The sequence below is a fragment of the Pristiophorus japonicus genome, unplaced genomic scaffold (genome assembly GCF_044704955.1).
Source record: "Pristiophorus japonicus isolate sPriJap1 unplaced genomic scaffold, sPriJap1.hap1 HAP1_SCAFFOLD_1014, whole genome shotgun sequence".
NCBI classification, from domain to species: Eukaryota; Metazoa; Chordata; class Chondrichthyes; family Pristiophoridae; genus Pristiophorus; species Pristiophorus japonicus.
The window spans coordinates 91,921-112,082 of NW_027250665.1; the positions used below are offsets into that span (position 1 = coordinate 91,921).

Genomic DNA, 20,162 nt, shown 5'->3' on the forward strand with positions numbered 1-20,162 from the left:
CTTTAATTCCAGCTCTCCAGTGCTGCACTTGCCTGAGACCTCCCTTTATATACCTCAGTGGGACAGGTATGGAGTGTCTCCTGCAAGTGCACACCTGGTGGTAAGGTATGCTTATTGTTACAGGTCTTATCCAGTTGCAGTCAGGTATAGCATGGTAAGATACAGTTATATACAGTAATGTGAGATACATGACATACATAGTAGTGTCAGTCTTTATTTTGCACTCAGGCCATGAGATAAGGAGTCGGGCAACGTCGGTGAGAGATGACAGTCCAGGGTCGGTGAGAGGCCAAGAAAAGGCATGCCAGTGCAACTACAGGAAGAAGGCAAAAAAGAAGTAGAAAGAAATACAAAGGTGATGTCACAGCCAAGGGGGTAAATGATGGTGACTGGTAAGTAGTTTTTCTTTTTCTCTTCTATTTCACTGAGTAACTTTTAGCATTGTTGTTGCCAATTTAAGTTAATCTAAGGGTTAAGTCATGGCAGGAGAGCTCGGACACATGTTATGCTCCTCCTGTACTATGTGGGAAATCAGGGACTGAAGACTACGTGTGCGGGAAGTGTATCCACCTCCAGCTCCTGACGGACCGCGTTGCGGAATTGGAGCTGAGGGTGGATTCATTCTGGAGCATCCACGATGCTGAGAATAACATGAATAGCACGTTTAGTGAGTTGGTCTTATGGCAGGTGAAGGGTCCACAGCCAGATAGGGAATGGAAGACCAAAATAGACAGCAAGGCATTTTGGCAGTGCTAAATGATATATACTTCAATGCAAGAAGTATAGGGAATAAGGCAGATGAGCTGAGAGCACAGATAGACACTTGGGAGTACGATATTATAGCTATTACTGAGACATAGCTGAAAGAAGGGCAAGTATGACAGCTCAACATTCCTGGTTACAGGGTTTTCAGACGGGATAGAGAGGGGGATAAAAAAGGAGGGGGTCGCAGTTGTGAAACAATTGAAAGAAACAATTACAGCTGTGAGGAGGGATGATATGTCGGAAGGATCATCAAATGAGGCCATATAGGTCGAATTGAAGAACGAAAAAGGGGTAATCACACTGCTGGGAGTGTACTATAGACCCCCAAACAGTCAGAGGGAGAGAGAAGAGCAAATATGTAGGCACATTTGTGAAAAGTGCAAAAACTATAGGGCAGTAATAGTAGGGGATTTCAACTACCCGAATATTAACTGGGATAAAATTAGTGTGAAAGGTATAGAGGGTGCGGAATTCCTAAAATGCATTCAGGAGAACTTTTTTAGCCAGAATGTAACAAGCCCAACAAGGGAGGGGACGGTTCTGGACTTGGTTTTGGGGAATGAAGAGGGCAGGTGGAAGGGGTATCAGTGGGAGAGCATTTTGGTGCTAGTGATCATAATTCATTTAGATTTAGGGTACTTACGGAAAAGGACAAAGATAGACCAGGAATAAAAGTTCTCAATTGGGGAAAAGCCAATTTTGCTGAGCTGTGATGAGATTTGGCCAAAGTGGACTGGAAACGGCTACTTGAAGGTAAACCAGTGTCAGAGCAGTGGGAGGCATTCAAGGAGGAAATCTTGTGGTTTCAGAGTAAGTCTGTTCCCTTAAAGAAAAAGGGTGGGGCTAACAAATCTGGAGGCCCCTGGATGTCAAGGGAAATACAGTGTCGTAAAAGTAGAAAAGGGAGGCTTATGACAGATACCGAGGGCTCAATACTGCAGGAACTTTAGAGGAGTATAGAAAGTGCAGGGGTGCAATTAAAAAGGAAATTAGGAAAGCAAAGAGAGAGCATGAAAACATTTTGGCAAGTAAAATCAAGGAAAACCCAAAGAAGTTTTATAAATACATTAAGAGCAAGAGGATAATTAAAGAAAGAGTAGGGCCTATTAGAGACCATAAAGGTAATCTGTGTGTGGAGACGTAAGACGTGGATATGATTCTCAATGAATACTTTGCATCTGTTTTCACAAAAGAGAGGGGCGATGCAGACATTGCAATGAGGGAGGAGGAGTGTGAAATATTAGATGAACTAAACATAGTGAGAGAAGAGGTATTCAGGGGCTTAGCAGCTTTGAAAGTGGATAAATCCCCAGGGCCTGATCAAATGTATCCCAGGCTGTTAAGAGAAGCAAAAGAAGAAATAGCAGAGGCTCTGATCATCATTTTCCAAGTACTGGAGGGCTGCTAATGTTGTACCTTTGTTTAAATAAGGGAGAAAGGGATAGACCGAGTAATTACAGGGCAGTCAGCCTGACCTCATGGTGGGAAAATTATTGGAAAAAACCCTGAGAGACAGGATAAATCTTCATTTAGAAAGACACGGATTAATCAAGGACAGTCAGCATGGATTTGTTAAGGGTAGATCGTGTCTGACTGACTTAATTGAATTCATCGAGGAAGTAATAAGAAGTGTCAAAGAGGTTCGTGCGTTTGATGTAGTGTATATGGATTTTAGCAAGACTTTTGATAAGGTCCTACATTACAGAATGGTCATGAAAGTAAAAGCCCATGGGATCCAGGGCAAAGTGGCAAGTTGGATCCAAAATTGGCTCAGAGGCAGGAAGCAAAGGGTAATAGCTGATGGGTATTTTTGTGATTGGAAGGCTGTTTCCAGTGGGGTTCCGCAGGGCTCAGTACAAGGTCCCTTGCTTTTTGTGGTATATATCAACGATTTAAAGTTGAATTTTGCAGGTATGATAAAGAAGTTTGCAGATGCTATGAAAATCGGCCTTGTAGTTAATAATGAAGAAGATAGCTGTAGGCTGCAGGAAGATATCAATTAAATGGTCAGGTGGGCAGAACAGTGGCAAATGGAATTTAATCCAGAGAAGTGTGAGGTCATGCATTTGACGAGGGCTAACAAGGCAAAGGAATATACATTAACTGGTAGGACACTGAGAGGTGTAGAGGAACAAAGGGACCTGGGTTTGCATGTCCACAGATCCCTGAAGGTAGCAGGCCAGGTAGATGGGTTTTTACGACAATCTGGCAGTTTCATGGTCACCATTACTGACACAAGCTTTTTATTCCAGATTTATTTAATTAACTGAATTTAAATTCCCCAGCTGCCGTGGTGGGATTTGAACTCATGTCTCTGGATCATTAGTCAAGACCATAGTAGTCCATAGCTTTGTCAAAGAGCCAACACAGGTTTGACAGGCTGAATAGCCTCCCACTGTGCTGGGAGATGCTGTGATTAAGGAGTGGGGCTCCAGCTAGCGTCAGCAATGTGGGTTCAAGGGTTGAAATCAGGGGTTTGGGTGGAGCCCATATAGATGTACCACAAGGGGGCGCTACAGCATCGATTGATCCAATTATTGGCAGCGGGGAAACCGGGGATGGAAATAGATTCAATAAAATGTATGCTACGACTTTTAAAGTGGTCAACACCACCAGCACGATCATAGAATCACAGAAAATTACAGCACGGAAGGAGGCCATTTTGGTCCATCGTGTCCGCGCCGGCCAACAAAGAGCTACCCAGCCGAATCCCACTTTCCAGCTCTGGGTCCGTAGCCCTGTGAGTTACGGCACTTTAAGGGCACATCCAAGTACTTTTTAAACGTGATGAGGGTTTCTGCCTCTCCCACCCTTTCAGGAAGTGAGTTCCAGACCCCCACCACCCTCTGGGTGAAGACTTGTTTCCTCACCTCCCCTCTAAACCTTCCAACAATTACTTTAAATCTATGCCCCCTGGTTGTTGACCCCTCTGCTAAGGGAAATGGGTCCATTCTATCCACTCTATCTCAGCCCCTCATCATTTTATACACCTCAATAAGATCTCCCCTCAGCCTCCTCTGTTCCAAGGAAAACACCACCAGCAGATCCAATCTTTGTTCATAGCTAAAATTCTCCAGTCCTGGCAACATCCTCGTGAATCTCCTCTGTACCCTCTCGAGTGCAATTATATCTTTCCTGTAATGTGGTGACCAGAACTGCATGCAGTACTCTAGCTGTGGCCTAACTAGTGTTTTATACAGGTCAAGCATAACCTCCCTGTTTTTATATTCTCTACCTCGGCAAATAAAGGCAAGTATTCTGAGTGCCTTTTTAAGCACCTTATCGACCTGGCCTGCTACCTTCAGGGATCTGTGGACATGCACTCCAAGGTCCCTCCGTTTCTCCACCCCTCTCAGTACCCTCCCATTTATTGTGTATTCCCTTGCCTTTTTGCCCCTCCCCAAATGCATTGGAACAAGGCTGCAGTTAGAGCAACCTTTCCACCCGCTGACAGCGTTCACTGAGTCTGACTCATGGCATCGATCAACTGGACATTGATCTGGAAACACCAGCCCCCTGGTGAGGGAATCAAGGCTCTGATGCGACTGATAAAAGTCAAGATGAGGTTGCGGAGAGGGACACAGCTGCTGCTGGGCACAATGAACAGGAGGAGGCCATTCAGCTCCTCGAGCCTGTTCCCCCATTCAATCAGATCACGGCTCATCTGTATCTGAACTCCATCTACCCACCTTGGTTCCGCAAGTTCCAAGTCCCATACTCTCCAGAGTTTAGAAGAATGAGAGGGGATCTCATTGAAACATACACAATTCTGACAAGGCTGGACAGGGTAGATGCAGGGAGGATGTTTCCTCTGGCTGGGGTGTCTAGAACCAGGGGTCACAGTCTCAGAATAAGGGGTAGGCCATTTCGGAGTGAGATGTGGAGAAATTTCTTCACTCAGAGGGTGGTGAATCTCTGGAATTCTCTACCCCAGAGGGCTGTGGAGGCTCAGTCCTTGAGTATATTCAAGATGGAGATCAATAAATTTTTGAATATTAAGGGAATCAAGGGATATGGGGACAGTGCAGGAAAGTGGAGTTGAGGTAGAAGATCAGCCATGATCTCATTGAATGGCGGAGCAGGCTCGAGGGGCCAAATGGCCTATTCCGGCTTGGGAGGGGCGGAGGGGATGGGAGGGGGGAGGAGAGGTGTGTGAGGTAGGGGTGCAGGAAGATTGGGAGGGAGTAGTGGGTGAGGGATAGGGGTGTTTGAATAGCAGGGAGGGATGGTGAGGGAGGGGTGTGAGGAGGGCGGGAGTGAGGGAGGAGAGGGAGGGAGGCGGGGGTGCTGCTCGTTGGTGGTAGGGGGGAGGGTAGTGACAGACATTGGCTTCCGGTCAAGCAACACCTTGATTTTTTAAATTCTCATCCTTGATTTCAAATCCCTCCATGACCTCGCCCATCCCTATCTCTGTGATCTCCTCCAGCCCCACAACCTCCCGAGATGTCTGTGCTCCTCCAATTCTGCCCTCCTGAGCATCCCTGATTGTAATCGCTCAACTATTGGTGGCCGTGCCTTCTGTTGCCGAGACCCCAGCTCTGGAACTCCCTTCCCTAAACCTCTCTGCCTCTCTACCTCTCTTTCCTCCTTGAAGACACTCCTTAAAACATCCCTCTTTGCTCACTTATACTAATTTCTTCTTATGTGACTCGGTGTCAAATTTTGTATCTCATAATACTCCTGGGAATTGCCTTGGGACATTTCTCTACGTAAATGGCGCTATATAAATACAGGTTGTTGTTGTTGAATGGACGGAAAATCTGGTATTCTGGATGTCACCGCACCTTTTAACGCCCTCTCCAAAGCACGCACAGCAAATGTAACACCCCTATTTAAAAAAGGAGACAGACAGAAAGCAGGAAACGATAGACCAGTTAGCCTAACATCTGTCGTTGGGAAAATGCTGGAATCCATTATTAAGGAAGCAATAGCAGGACATTTGGAAAAGCATAGTTCAATCAAGCAGAGTCAGCACGGTTTGATGAAAGGGAAATCATGTTTGACAAATTTACTGGAATTCTTGGAGGATGTAATGAGCAGGGTGGATAAAGGGGAACCAGTGGATGTGGTGTATTTGGATTTCCAGAAGGCATTCAATAAGGTGCCACATAAAAGGCACAAGATAAAAGTTCACGGGGTTGGGGATAATATATTAGCATGGATAGAGGATTGGCTAACTAACACAAAACAGAGAGTCAGGTTAAATGGGTTATGTTCCCGTTGCCAAACGGTAACTTGTGGGGTGCCACAGGGATCGGTGCTGGGGTCTCAATTATTTACAATCTATATTAATGACAAAGGGATCGAGTGTAAAGTAACCACGTTTGCTGGGAGGACAGAGGCACCAACATTAGCGTCCTCGACCAGTCCAACATCCCCAGCATTGAAGCACTGACCACACTTGATCAGCTCCACTGGGCAGGCCACATTGTCCGCATGCCAGACACGAGACTCCCAAAGCAAACGCTCTACTCGGAACTCCTTCACGGCAAACGAGCCAAAGGTGGGCAGAGGAAAGTTACAAGGACACACTCAAAGCCTCCCTGATAATGTGCAACTTCCCCACTGACACCTGGGAGTCCCTGGCCAAAGACCGCCCCCAGTGGAGGAAGTGTATCCGGGAGGGCGCTGAGCACCTCGAGACTCATCGCCGAGAGCATGCAGAAATCAAATGCAGGCAGCGGAAGGATTGCGCATCAAATCTGTCCCACCCACCCTTACCCTCAACAACTATCTGTCTCACCTGTGGCAGGGACTGTGGTTCTCGTATTGGACTGTTCAGCCACCGAACGACTCATTCTCAGAGTAGAAGCAAGTCTTCCTCGATTCCGAGGGACTGCCAATGATGATGGATGGGAAAGCAAATTGTGAGGAGGACAGAAGAAATCTGCAAAGCAATATAGACAGGCTAAATGAGTGGGCAAAAAGTTGGGAGATGGAGTGTAATGTGGGAAAATGTGATGTTATCCACTTTGGCATAAAGAATAGGAAAGCAGTTTATTTTTTAAATGGAGAAAAAATTGCAAGCTATTGCAGTACAGAGGCACCTGGGGGTCCTTGTGCATGAAACACAAAAAGTTAGTATGCAGGTACAGCAAGTGATCAGGAAAGCTAATGGAATGTTGCCCTTTATTGTCAGGGGGATGGAGTATAAAAGCAGAGAAGTCCTGCTACATCTGTACAGGGTATTGGTGAGACCCCCTGAGAACCCCCACACCCGATCGCCCAGGTTCTCCCCCCCCCCCAGTTCCCACAAGGTCAGCCCCCGATCACTCCCTCTGGTCTCCCCTCCACTCCCCCATCCCCCATCCCCCCAGCCTCCTAACGACCCCCGACTCCCCCAGGAGCTGGAGCATCACTGCGGAGCTCTCCTCAGGCCGACATAACCGTGCTGGGTAACACTCACACACACACACACACACACACACACACACCTGCAGACAGTGCTGGGTAACAGTCACACACACACACACACCTACAGGCGGTGCTGGGTAAGCCACACTAACACTCAGGAACATGTACACGGTGATACACTGACTGCTCCTCTCCCTAAGCTGAGGCCTCACTCGGTACAGTTTTGTGCTGCTGCCACGAGCCACACGTTAAGGAGAGAGAATGCAACGTTGTGACTGTGGCCTCCTGCCCCCAGATTGTCCCCAGCAGTCAGCACACAGTGCACAGTGCGATCCCACCATCGGGGGCTGCCCCAACACCCCCAGTGTGCTGAGTGAGAGCCAATGCTCAGACAGAGAGGGTTTAATTTTTTTTTTTTTATTTTTCGTTGCCAATCTTTCCAATTCTTTGTCAAATCACAAACGCCAGAGGTCACCTTGCACACATCATGGATCACTCTGCGCCAATGCTTTTAGCCAAAAGGCCGGGAGCCACTGCACTGTTCCTGGAAGTACTGCAATACCAGGTTCGTGCCATGGAGGTGGATGGGTCAGGTCCCCCACACACCTCCGTGGAGGTGGATGGGTCAAGCCACCCCACCCACCCCAGCAGCTTTTAGTGTCTCTGTGTTTAATCTTGTTCACTCCAGGGGTTCAAGGCCAAATTGATCGTTTTAAAATGATTGATAACAGGCTTTGAATCAAATTTCCTTCTGATGTGCCATTGATTGACAGCCCACCCAGCCAATCAGGACAGACACTTACTGAAATGCAGCCAATCCAGTTGAGGGGGAGGTGGGACATTTCCAAAGCATTCGCCAGACACAGACTGAATATTCTTCACGTTTATTGCCTTTTACAGATTCACATTTACAGAAATAAGACTTGAATAAACAGCCCAGTGAGAGCGAGCTGGAGACATTCACAGGGAGAATGCAGCTTTATTAAAACAGTTGTGGGGATTTTCTCCACACCGTGAGAATCCTGTCCCTTTAAACGGGGACAAAACCTTGAATTGTAACAGCAGGGTGAGCAGGGAGGAGGTCTGCTTACTGAAGCGGCACTTCGCAGTTTAACATTAGTTTTACTCTGCTGACTGTCTTCAGCATCTTCGAGAGGTTTTACGAGTCAACACTGTCCCATCAAACACTCCCAGGGCAGGTACCGCACGGGTTAGATACAGAGTAAAGCTCCCCTGACACTGCCCCAATAACATGCCTTACCCCCTGACCCTCAGATGCTTTCCCTGACATAGTCCCGAGAAGGAAGAGAGTAGAAATGCAGTGCTGACAATGACCTATGCCCTCCCGGCTCACCCCCTGTTCTGTTTAAAGTTGCGTCACCCCCGCGGACTGTCCCTGACACACTACGAACATTCTGCTCTCCTGACCCCCTTGCTGAGGGGAGAGGAGAGGCTCTCGTGGGTGAGGCTGCAGGAGAAGCTGGCGTTGGACTCCCAGTCGGAGCCAGAGAGGGTCAGCAGGCTGCTGACACTGTAGGTGTTGTCCGAAGCTCGCAGGTAGTCGCTGGTCTGGACCCCGGCCGAAATGGTCGCCCCGTCCTTCTTCCACTCCACCTCCACCGCATCGGGGTAGAAGTGATCGGCGAGGCACACCAGGGTGGCAGTGCCCTTGGTCGTGACCTCCTCCGGGGAGGGGGGCAGCAGGGTCAGCGTGGGTGGTGTCTTCCCTCGACCTGAAAGGGAGGAGAAATCTGTTTAATAGGTGTATATTAGTCTGTGTGTGTGTGGGTCTGTGTCACTGTGGGTGTTTCCGTGTGGGGATAATTCAGATCTGATAACGGAGACCTGGGTTAATGAACTCCTGGCTGGCGATTAACCATTAGAGGCGAGCAACACTAATTCTTCATCTTCTTTGCCTCGCTTGATAAGTTTAATCTAAATATAAATGCGTTTAATGTTAAGGTGTAGAATTTACCAATATTTCGCAAAGATTCCTAGTACCTTTCCCCTGCAGAGGAGAAGAATCCCTTTCTGGACTTTTAAAATGAGTTTAAAGGGGCAGACGGCGCCTGCAGGGGATAAAAGGGGATGCATTCATGGAGACCTCCCCTGTGTTTGGACTTTTTGAAAAGAGAATTCAAAATGGACCTAAATTACAGAAGCCTGAGATCCCCTAAACATCTATGGGAAGGAGCATATCGATTTTAAGATTATACAACATTTTGGCTGCGAAAAAGAGTTGCCGAATACAGGAGGTGGGGCTAACTTCTGTGAAGAAAATTCGTGTATTAAGGATCCCAGACTGTCTGGGGGAACTATTCACCCCCTAAGAGATAATCGAATTACCCAATCAAGCATAATGGAAATCATGGTCAGAAAAACTGGACAATCCTAAAACAATGCAAAACCAGTGATAGCACATTCTCACACCCTAATCGAGTTACTGCTGACAAAGGAGACATTTGAAAGTCAATGGATAGAACAGTTTAAACAGAGCCCAAGAGATTTGATGGGAGATAACGGAACCTTTTTTTGGGATATATCTATCCCCCAGTTTTACAAGGAAAAACTAACAGAACACAGACTGGAACTCGCACAGACTCGAACAAGGACACAGACTGGAACACAGACACAGACAAGCAGCCTGCTTGCTCTACAGTGAAGAAATGGAATAGTGAAGGAAACTACCAGAACTGATCAGGAACTGACCGAGCACGAGGCCCACGAAACGGAAGGTTGTCAGCAACCAAATTGACAACCACTCTACAATCTACTTCTGAACGTCCCAATGGGGAAGAAATTACCAAAAGGGACTAACTAAAACTATTCCTAACCAAAGAAAATGGGTACTTACCCCATACATCCAAAACGCAACTTACCGCATCAACGGATGCATCCCAACCGAAGACTACGCAGTCCGAAGTCCTCTCCTCCATCCGGGGTACGGCTAGCCTAGAAGGCCAAGTGCAGCGAACCCCGAAACTGTGATTCACCGGCAACTGTCTAAAGGGATTGGTGAGCATAGCCCCTGAACCCTCAGAGCTCTAACTTAGTTAGTTAGGGGAATTGGGAGGGGGGAGGCTGGGATAACTTGTGTAAATGTATCTGCATTCTCCTCTTTACCCCATTTAGAGTTGAAGCTGTATTCTTTTCCCCACAGGCTGTAATTTGACAATTTATTCAATGTATTGTACTCCTCAGTGTGTATTGGTCTGTGTGTGTTATTAAAGGTGTGCCTTTTACTTCTTTTTAAAAACAATAAAGGCATACCTGCTTCCTACCTTGAAACCGATTGTCTGTCCAAGTCTGTCACAATCCCTTCATAATTCCAATGTCTGGGACCAAGGGTGTGGGAGCGATTCGAAACCGCTCATATAAGGTCAGAAGGGAAAGCTGACCCCCTGCAAACCACCCCTTACAAAGGTGATTAAAAAAAATAAAAGCCATGCATTTATATTACACCTTTCACAACCCCCATACGTCTCAAAGCACTTTACAGCCAATGAAGTACTTTTGGAGTGCAGTCACTGTTGTAATGTGGGAAATACGGCAGCCAATCTGCGCACAGCAAGCTCCCACAAACAGCGATGTGATAATGACCTGAAAATCTGTTCTTCTGTCATGTTGGTTGAGGGATATATATTGACCAGGACACCGGTGAACTCCCCTGCTCTTCTTCAAAATAGTGGCATGGGATCTTTTACATCCACCTGAGAGGGCAGACGGGGCCTCGGTTTAACGTCTCATCTGAAAGACAGCCCCTCCGACAGTGCGGCGGTCCCTCAGCAATGCACTGCAGTGTCAGCCTAGATTTTTGTGCTCAAGTCCCTGGAGTGGGACTTGAACCCACAAACCTTCTGACTCAAAGGTGAGAGTGCAATGCACTGAGCCACGGCTGATACTCAAAATCATATTGGACTGTTGTATAAACATCTGCAGTGCAGGGTTGGCACACATTCAGCACTGAAATGGTTAACAGTAAGAGTCGGTGAAGACTGAGTGTCCCATTAAGACGCTGTTCACTGGCAGGAAGCTCGAACTGTAGATGGGTGGATACAGGGGAAACAGGCTCAGCAGTGAGAAAGCTCAGATCACACACAGATTGGGAGAACTTTATCCGGGAACATTGCGGCACACTTGTATAAACACACTTCAGCAAGGCTTCATGTTGGGTGACGGTGCAGAAGCTTCTAGATTGCGTTTAAAAGCTTGCTGCCCAGCACCGGGGTGAGATCAAAGGTGAGGCTACAATTAGCCTCAGTGTACCGGGGTCAGGCAGGGTCACTGCTCCCAATGATCCCGTGAGCTCCTGGAAGGTCAGAGTGCGCAGACAATGGGCGAGGGTCAGGATCAGGGCCCTCCCACTTCAATGAAAGAAGGCCTTGAAATTATATAGCGCCTTTCACAACCTCAGGATGTCCCAAGGTGCTTTACAACCAATTGCACACAGGAAGATTTACGAGGATGTTGCCTGGACTGGAAAATTTTAGCTATGAACAAAGATTGGATCTGCTGGGGGTGTTTTCCGTGGAACAGAGGAGGCTGAGGGGAGACCTTATTGAGGTGTATAAAATTATGAGGGGCCGAGATAGAGTGGATAGGAAGGCTCTATTTCCCTTAGCAGAGGGGTCAACAACCAGGGGGCATAGATTTAAAGTAATTGGTGGAAGGTTTAGAGGGGAGATGAGAAAACAATTCTTCACCCAGAGGGTGGTGGGGGTCTGGAACTCACTGCCTGAAAGGGTGGTAGAGGCAGAAACAATCTCCACATTTAAAAAGTACTTGGATGTGCACTTGAAGTGCCGTAACCTACAGGGCTACGGACCCAGAGCTGGAAAGTGGGATTAAGCTGGAGAGATCTTTGTCGGCCAGCGAAGATACGATGGACCAAATGGTGTCAGCCAGTGGCTCAGTTGGTAGCAGCCTCACCTCTGAGTCAGAATTTGAGGGTTCAAATCCCACTCTGGTGTCCTGGCCGATATTTATTTCGCAACATGACAAAAACAGGTTATTTGGTCATCAGCACATTGCTGTTTGTGGGAGCTTGCTGTGCACGAATTGGCTGCTGCATTTCCTACATTACAACAGTGAGTACACTTCAAAAAGTACTTCATTGGTTGTAAAGCACTTTGGGATGTCTGGTGGTCGTGAATGTCCCTCAGAGCCGAGCGTGCAAGTGACTGAGCCACGGCTGATACCTCACTGTCGATAAGCATGACACACTCAGTCTCAGGGATCACACTGGGACAGTGAGCCCACTTAGGGAGGGGAGCTGTGCCCCAGCCAGAGGTAGTGCCTTCAGGAGTGAGATGGGGAGCAGATGACGGGCAGCCTGTGGTGTAGAGGTGCGACATTTTAACGGCCGAGGGCAGGTGCTAAGCCCGTTTACCTGTAAGAATATGGTAAGTGGATGGGGAAAGTGGGCCGGGCACTGAGGTAACGTCCTGCGTTGCTGGTGGAACTCCTGCTGTCTGCTCCATCACGTATGACAAACATGAAGACACATCAGATGGACATCTGGGATGGGGGGATTGTCCTATGGAGAGATTGAGTAGACTAGGCCTATATTCTCCAGTGTTTAGAAGAATGAGAAGGGATCTCATTGACACATACAAAATTCTGACAGGGCTTGACAGGGTAGATGCAGGGACGATGTTTCCTCGGGCTGGGGAGTCTAGAACCAGGGGTCACAGTCTCAGTATAAAAGCTCGGCCATTTAGGACTGAGATGAGGAGATACCTCTTCACTCAGAGTGTGATGAATCTGTGGAATTCTCTTTCCCAGAGGGCTGTGGAGGTTCAGTCCTTGAGTATATTCCGGAGATCGATAAATTTTTGAATATTAAGGGAATCGAGGGATATGGGGACAGTGCAGGAAAGTGGAGTTGAGGTAGAAGATCAGCCATGATCTCATTGAATGGCGGAGCAGGCTCGAGGGGCCGAATGGCCTCCTCCTGCTCCTAATTCCCAAGTTCTTATGGAACATTAGTCCGTGTTCTGGGGATTTTCTGCTGGGTCCAGATTTAATCAGCAGAGGAATTGTACGATGCCCAGTTAATAAAAAGAAAAGAGAAATTAAAGAAAGGCCTGCATTTATATAGCGCCATTTACACCTCAGGATGTCCCAAAGTGCTTCACAGCCAATGAAATACATTTTTGAAGTGCAGTCACTGTTGTAATGTGGGAAACAGGGCAACTAATTTGTGCACAGCAAGCTCCCACACACAGCAATGTGGTAAATAAGCATTTTAAGCGATGTAGGTCGAGGGATAAATATCGGCCTGAACTCGAGCCACAGAAACAGCAACTGAGAGTCTCCCCACAACCCTGGAGCACTGCAGCTGCCGGATTGGAGCCCTGCTGCCCCTGTTTGTGATCAGAAGTTGGACAGGAGGTGAGCGGGGGCTGGACAGATCAGAGTTGGAGCTGGGGGAGGCGGGACCTCGGGAGTGTCAGTGTGCTGAGGCTGAGCTCAGTTATATCAGAGACTGTGACAGGAGCACAGACTGCCCCCAGCGAGCTCACTCACTCACACCCACACTCTGCCCGTGTCTCACACACCGTGTCTGTCACACTGAGACAGGCAGGAGGCTCGGGAGCGATTTCCGGGGATGGTGCAGGGATGGGACCGCAGTGTGCCAACGTCCAGATCTCCTCCACACGGTGGGTAACGGTTCGTTACTTGTACTTTGCTGGGTGAAGGGGGAGTGTGGGTAAAGGAATACAGCCAGGCTCCCTGTCATACACAGCACTCTTCAATTAACCCTTTCATTCACCGCAGCTCCCCACCATATTATATAACCCATACACAGGCACTGGAGAGGGTGCAGAGAAGGTTTACAAGGATGGGACCAGAAGTGCGAGGGTTTACATATCAGGAAAGGATGAACAGGCTGGGGCTCTTTTCTCTTGAGGCTGAGGGGTGACCTGATAGAGGTCTTTAACATTAGGAAAGGATTTGATAGAGTGGATACAGAGAGAGTGTTTCCACATGTGGGGAAGAGCAGAACTAGAGGCCATCAATATAAGATAGTCAGCAAGAAATCCAATCGGGAATTCAGGAGAAAATTCTTTACCCGGCAAGCGGTGAGAATGTGGAACTGGCTACCACAGGGAGTGATTGAAGTGAATAGTATCGATGTATTTAAGGGGAGGCTAGACAGGGATATGAGGGAGAAGGGAATAGAGGGTTATGCTGATAGATTTAGATGAGGAAAGACGGGAGGATCGAGTGTAATCATATGTAAACTAACACCTTCGCACATTCAGCATTTGTGTCTTAGAAAGATTCAGTATTTAAAGTGTTAATAACGGAGCATTGGGTTTTACTTACTCAGTCTGAGCTTGGTTCCTTTACCGAACGTGAGCCACAGTGACAGCTTCCAGTGCAGCGGCTGTACAATATCCTCCGTCCCTGGCTCACTCAGTCTCTCTCCCCCGCTCTCTGTCTGTGTGTGAGTGTGTCTCACTCACTCTGTTTCTCATACTCTCTCGCTCTCTCTCACAGTCTCGCTGACTCTGTTTCTCCCTCCCTCTCACACTCTCTCTCTCTCCCTCACTCCCTCTTCCTCCCTCCCTCTCTGCCGCTCCCTCTCCCTTAATCTGTCTCCCTCCTTCTCCCTCCCACACTCACTCAATCTCTCTCCCATTACAATCACGCTCTCTCGTGCTCTCTCTCTCTCTCTCACTCCCTCCCTCTCCCTCTCTCCCTCCCTCTCTCTCTGTGTCTGAGTTGCCTGTGGCAGTGCCCGGGAGAGTTGGGAATCCGACGTGTTTGGGACAAATCTCCCAGCTGCCCTTCCCGCCCCATCAGACGGTAACCCTGGGGCCATGGAATTGCTGGAGAATGAAAGTCCCCCTCACACAGGGCTCACCTCTTTGTGCCCCTTGAACAACGGGCTCCGTCTGCAAGCGAGATGTTTGTGTTGCTGACACAGGCCTTCCTCGGGGATCATTATAAAATAACGAGTTTCAGGGGCTTTAGAAACCTGTTTCCTCAGTCCGTGACCCGTGTGTACATGGAGTGTGAGAGGATGCAGCCCCTCTTCCACTATTTGAAGGGGCTGCTCCTCGATTTCTGGCTCCACTTCAGTCCCACGCTCCTGGGCCTGGTCACCCGGTGCGGGGGGAGTGGACGGGTCGGAGGGCCTCCCTGTGGGCCTGCTCCTGGGCCTGGCCACCCGGTGCAGGGAGAGTGGACAGGTCGGAGGGCCTCCCCATGGGGCTGCTCCTGGGCCTGGTCACCCGGTGCAGGGAGAGCGGGCAGGTCAGAGCGCCTCCCCGTGGGCCTGCCCATGGTGGCCATCCACAGGTCCCAGTTGGACGGGGCTCATGGGGTGGTCGCGCTGCCTGCCTGCCTCCCTTCGGGGGCTATGTCCACATCAGGATGACCCTGGGGATGGAGCCCAGGGTAGGCTTGAGGCCTTCTGCGACGAGTGGGCACCGCAGGGCCTGGAGTGTGGGGTGGGCAGTGAAAGAGCACGACCATTTCACTTGTTCACTTTCCTTTCATGTTTATGCCTTGAGTTTTATTAGTTGTGGCCCTCTCAATAGTGGGGGGTTTGTGAGATTATTTGGATTGAGGACAGAGGGACCACCCAGTGTCTCCGTGCTGTCTGAATGTACAGAGTAGAGCTGTGAGATTGTCAGTGATGAAGACACAGCCCCAACTCCTCTCTGACCCACTCCATCCTTTCCCAATTCACTGCAGCTTTCAGCTGAATGTTCCTGCCATCACTCCCATCGAGCTGTGTGTCAGTCATGTTTAAAACCGTACAGGAGGTGGGGCTGTGTGTCCATTATTATATATTATATATAACTGTGGGATGAGTCAGTACAGGAGGTGGGGCTGTGTGTCCATTATTATATATTATATATAACTGTGGGGTGAGTCAGTACAGGAGGTGGGGCTGTGTGTCCATTATTATATATTATATATAACTGTGGGGTGAGTCAGTACAGGAGGTGGGGCTGTGTGTCCATTATTATATATTATATATAACTGTGGGGTGAGTCAGTACAGGAGGTGGGGCTGTGTGTCCATTATTATATATTATATATAACTGTGGGGTGAGTCAGTACAGGAGGTGGGGCTGTGTGTCCATTATTATATATTATATATAACTGTGGGATGAGTCAGTACAGGAGGTGGGGCTGTGTGTCCATTATTATATATTATATATAACTGTGGGGTGAGTCAGTACAGGAGGTGGGGCTGTGTGTCCATTATTATATATTATATATAACTGTGGGGTGAGTCAGTACAGGAGGTGGCGCTGTGTATATTGAGGTTTTTGTACGGCTGTGTATCACAGTGTAGAGGGGTGCTGTAATATTGCTGACAGTAATAGACTGCGACATCCTCGCTCTGCACGTTGCTGATGCTCAGGGTGAACGTGTTGGACTGGTAACTGCCGGTGAAGCGATTGGAGGTTCCAGTGAAACGATCTGTTGCCTCATAGATCAGCAGAGTGGGTTTCTGCCCGGCTTTCTGCTGGTACCAAGCAACATCATTGCTAACGGATGCACTGGCGGTACAGGTGATCTTTGCAGTCTGTCCCTCACTCACTGACAGCACCGGGGGAGACTGGGTCATGATGATGTCCCCACTGATACCTGAGGGGGAAATGGGGAAAGAAAGTGAAGTAAGCACTATCACAGAAAGACGCTGTAAAATGAGAGATTGCTCGAGACACTGAGTTCTCCTCTAGTGTCAGCATTTGCCCTTCAATCACTGGTCAGTAGAGTTGGACAGAAATCGACAGCAGGAAGATATTAAACGTGGAAGGAGAGAGATTGGTACCTGCGACGCAGAATGCCAGAGGCCAGATCAGCTGGATGGGTGAAATCATGGTGTCTGCTCCTGTCCCTGTGCCTGCTTACTGATAAACTGCCCTTCACTGGGCTCTGCTTTATAAACCTGCAGCCTGAGAGAGTCTCACTGCCCATCCCTCAGTATGTAAATGTCTTCACCCAGAGAAAGCCACGTCAGCACCTTGCACTTCCTCTTCTTCTATCCCTCCCTCCCACCATCACCCTCTCCCTTCCTCTCTTTGTCTGTCACCCTCTGTTGCTCTTTCGCGATCGCACCATCTCCATCTCCCCCTCTAACCTTCTCCCCCCTTCTCTCCCCCCTTCCCTTCTTGCCGTTCCTCACCTTCTCTCCCCCATCACCTTCTCCCCCCTCCCCTCCTCCCCTCCCCTCCTACGCCCCCCTCCCCTCCATCCTCCTCCCCTGCCTCACACCAAGTGCTGATCCAAAATGACCCCTGAACTCACTGACCTGCAGCCCCTGACCTCACTGACCTACTGCCCCTGACCTCACTGTCCTACTGTCCCTGACCTCACTGACCTACTGCTCCTGACCTCACTGACCTACTCATCATCCTCATCGACGGTCCCTCGAACGAGGATGACTTGCTTGCACATGAGTTCAGAGATGTTTCAATGAAGGACCCGATGTTCCAGTCCTGAACTCCAATTGAAGAGGTTGAAGATGCCTGTGCATGGATTGTTTTAACGTGTGGTGACTGTTGCACATCAGCCACTACACAGGCTTGACAGAGCTAGGCCTTTATCCAGTGGCAAGGGTTAACCAGGACGACTGGAGACCTGCTCTACTGCATGGGCCTAGTGCGCACACATATCGCAGTGTAGCCTGGTCTATGCTGCTCTTGGGCCCTCGGCTCTCCTGGTGCCGAATCCTCATTTACCGCACCTCCACCATGATCCCTCACCAAATCTCCGCCACGATCCCTCACCGCTCCTCCGCACCAAACGTTGGCTGGAACTCCGCCATGACCACTCAGCAAATCTCAGCCACGATCCCTCATCGCTCCTCCCCTCGATCACTCGCCACACCTCCCCGTGACCTTCCCGCTTCTCTGCTTTACCTAGGCTCAGCCGATGCTCCTGCCCATGCTCCAAATGGCGACCTGGGTCCTGATGACGTCACCCAATCGCCCACCTCGAAGCTGTCGCTCACTTGGAGCAGCTCGCGCTGGAAGTTGTCGTGGTATGACTTGTAATGGGTGATTTTAACCTCCCTATTGATGGGACAAATCAAATTGGTCAGGGTAGCGTTGAAGAAGAGTTCATAGAGTGCATAAGGGATGGGTTCCTTGAGCAGTCTGTAACGGACCCAACTATGGGGCAGGCTATCTTAGATCTGGTCCTGTGTAATGAGGCAGGATTAATAAACAATCTCCCAGTAAAGGATCCCCTTGCAATGAGTGATCATAGCATGGTTGAATTTCAAGTTCAGATGCAGAGTGAGAAAGTTGAATTTCTAACCAGCGTACTAAGCTTAAATAATGGAGACTACAAAGGTATGAGGGCAGAGTTGGCTAAAGTGGACTGGGAAAATAGATTAAAGTGTAGGATGGTGGATGAACATTGGTGTACATTTAAGGAGGTATTTCACAACTCTTGAAAAATATATTCCAGTGAGGAGGAAAGGGTGTGAAAGAAAAGATAGCCATCCGTCGCTCGCGAAAGAAATAAAGGATGATATCTAATTAAAAACAAGGGCATACAAAGTGACCAAAACTCATGGAAGGACAAAAGATTGTGAAGCTTTTAAAAGTCAGCAAAGAATGACCAAAAAAATAAACAAGAAAGGAAAGATGAAAGTAAGCTAGCACAAAATTTAAAAACAGTTAGCAAGAGTTTCTCCAGGTATATAAAAAGGAAAAGAGTGGCTAAAATAAATGTTGGCCCCTTAGAGGATGAGACTGGGGAATTAGTGATGGGGAACATGGAGATGGCAGAAACTCTGAACAAATATTTTGTAGCAGTCTTTACGGTAGAGGACACTAACAATATTCCGACAGTGGATAGTCAGTGGATAGTGGGGGGAGGAACTGAACACAATCACAATCACTAAGGAGGTGGTACTCAGTAAGATAATGTGACAAAAGGCGGATAAATCCCCTGGACCTGATGGCTTGCATCCTAGAGTCTTCAGAGAAGTAGCGAAAGCGATAGTGGATGCATTGGTTGTAATTTACCAAAATTCCTGGGGAGTTCTGGGGAGATCCCAGCAGATTCAAAAACTGCAAGTGTAATGCCTCTAATGATAAAAAGGATGCAGACAAAAATCAGGAAACTATAGACCAGTTAGCCTAACATCTGGAGATGGGGAAATATTGGAGTCCATTATTAAAGAAGCAGTAGCAGGACATTTGGAAAAACATAATTCAGTCAGGCAGAGTCAGAATGGATTTATGAAGGAGAAGTCAAGTTTGACAAATTTGCTGGACTTCTTTGAGGATGTAACAAGCAGGGTGGATAAAGGGGAACCAGTGGATATAGAAACATAGAAACATAGAAAATAGGTGCAGGAGCAGGCCATTCAGCCCTTCTAGCCTGCACTGCCATTCAATGAGTTCATGGCTGAACATGAAACTTCAGTACCCCCTTCCTGCTTTCTCGCCATACCCCTTGATCCCCCGAGTAGTAAGGACTTCATCTAACTCCCTTTTGAATATATTTAATGAATTGGCCCCAACCACTTTCTGTGGCAGAGAATTCCACAGGTTCACCACTCTCTGGGTGAAGAAGTCTCTCCTCATCTCGGTCCTAAATGGCTTACCCCTTATCCTTAGACTGTGACCCCTGGTTCTGGACTTCCCCAACATTGGGAACATTCTTCCTGCATCTAACCTGTCTAAACACGTCAGAATTTTGAAAGTTTCTATGAGGTCCCCTCTCATTCTTCTGAACTCCAGTGAATACAAGCCCAGTTGATCCAGTCTTTCTTGATAGGTCAGTCCCACCATCCCGGGAATCAGTCTGGTGAATCTTCGCTGCACTCCCTCAATAGCAAGAATGTCCTTCCTCAAGTTAGGAGACCAAAATTGAACACAATGCTCCAGGTGTGGCCTCACCAAGGCTCTGTACAACTGTAGCAACACCTCCCTGCCCCTGTACTCAAATCTCCTCGCTATGAAGGCCAACATGCCATTTGCTTTCTTAACCGCCTGCTGTACCTGCATGCCAACCTTCAATGACTGATGTACCATGACACCCAGGTCTCGTTGCACC

General features: G+C 48.4%; 1 gene segment (V, D, J or C); it reads right to left on the bottom strand.

The window, feature by feature from the left end:
- Positions 1-8,523: 8,523 nt before the first annotated feature.
- Positions 8,524-16,969, bottom strand: LOC139241265 (Ig kappa chain V region Mem5-like). The segment is given in 4 exon segments: positions 8,524-8,852; positions 14,452-14,486; positions 16,439-16,733; positions 16,921-16,969. Coding segments are annotated over 4 exon segments (708 nt in total).
- Between the last annotated feature and the right edge of the window lie 3,193 nt (positions 16,970-20,162).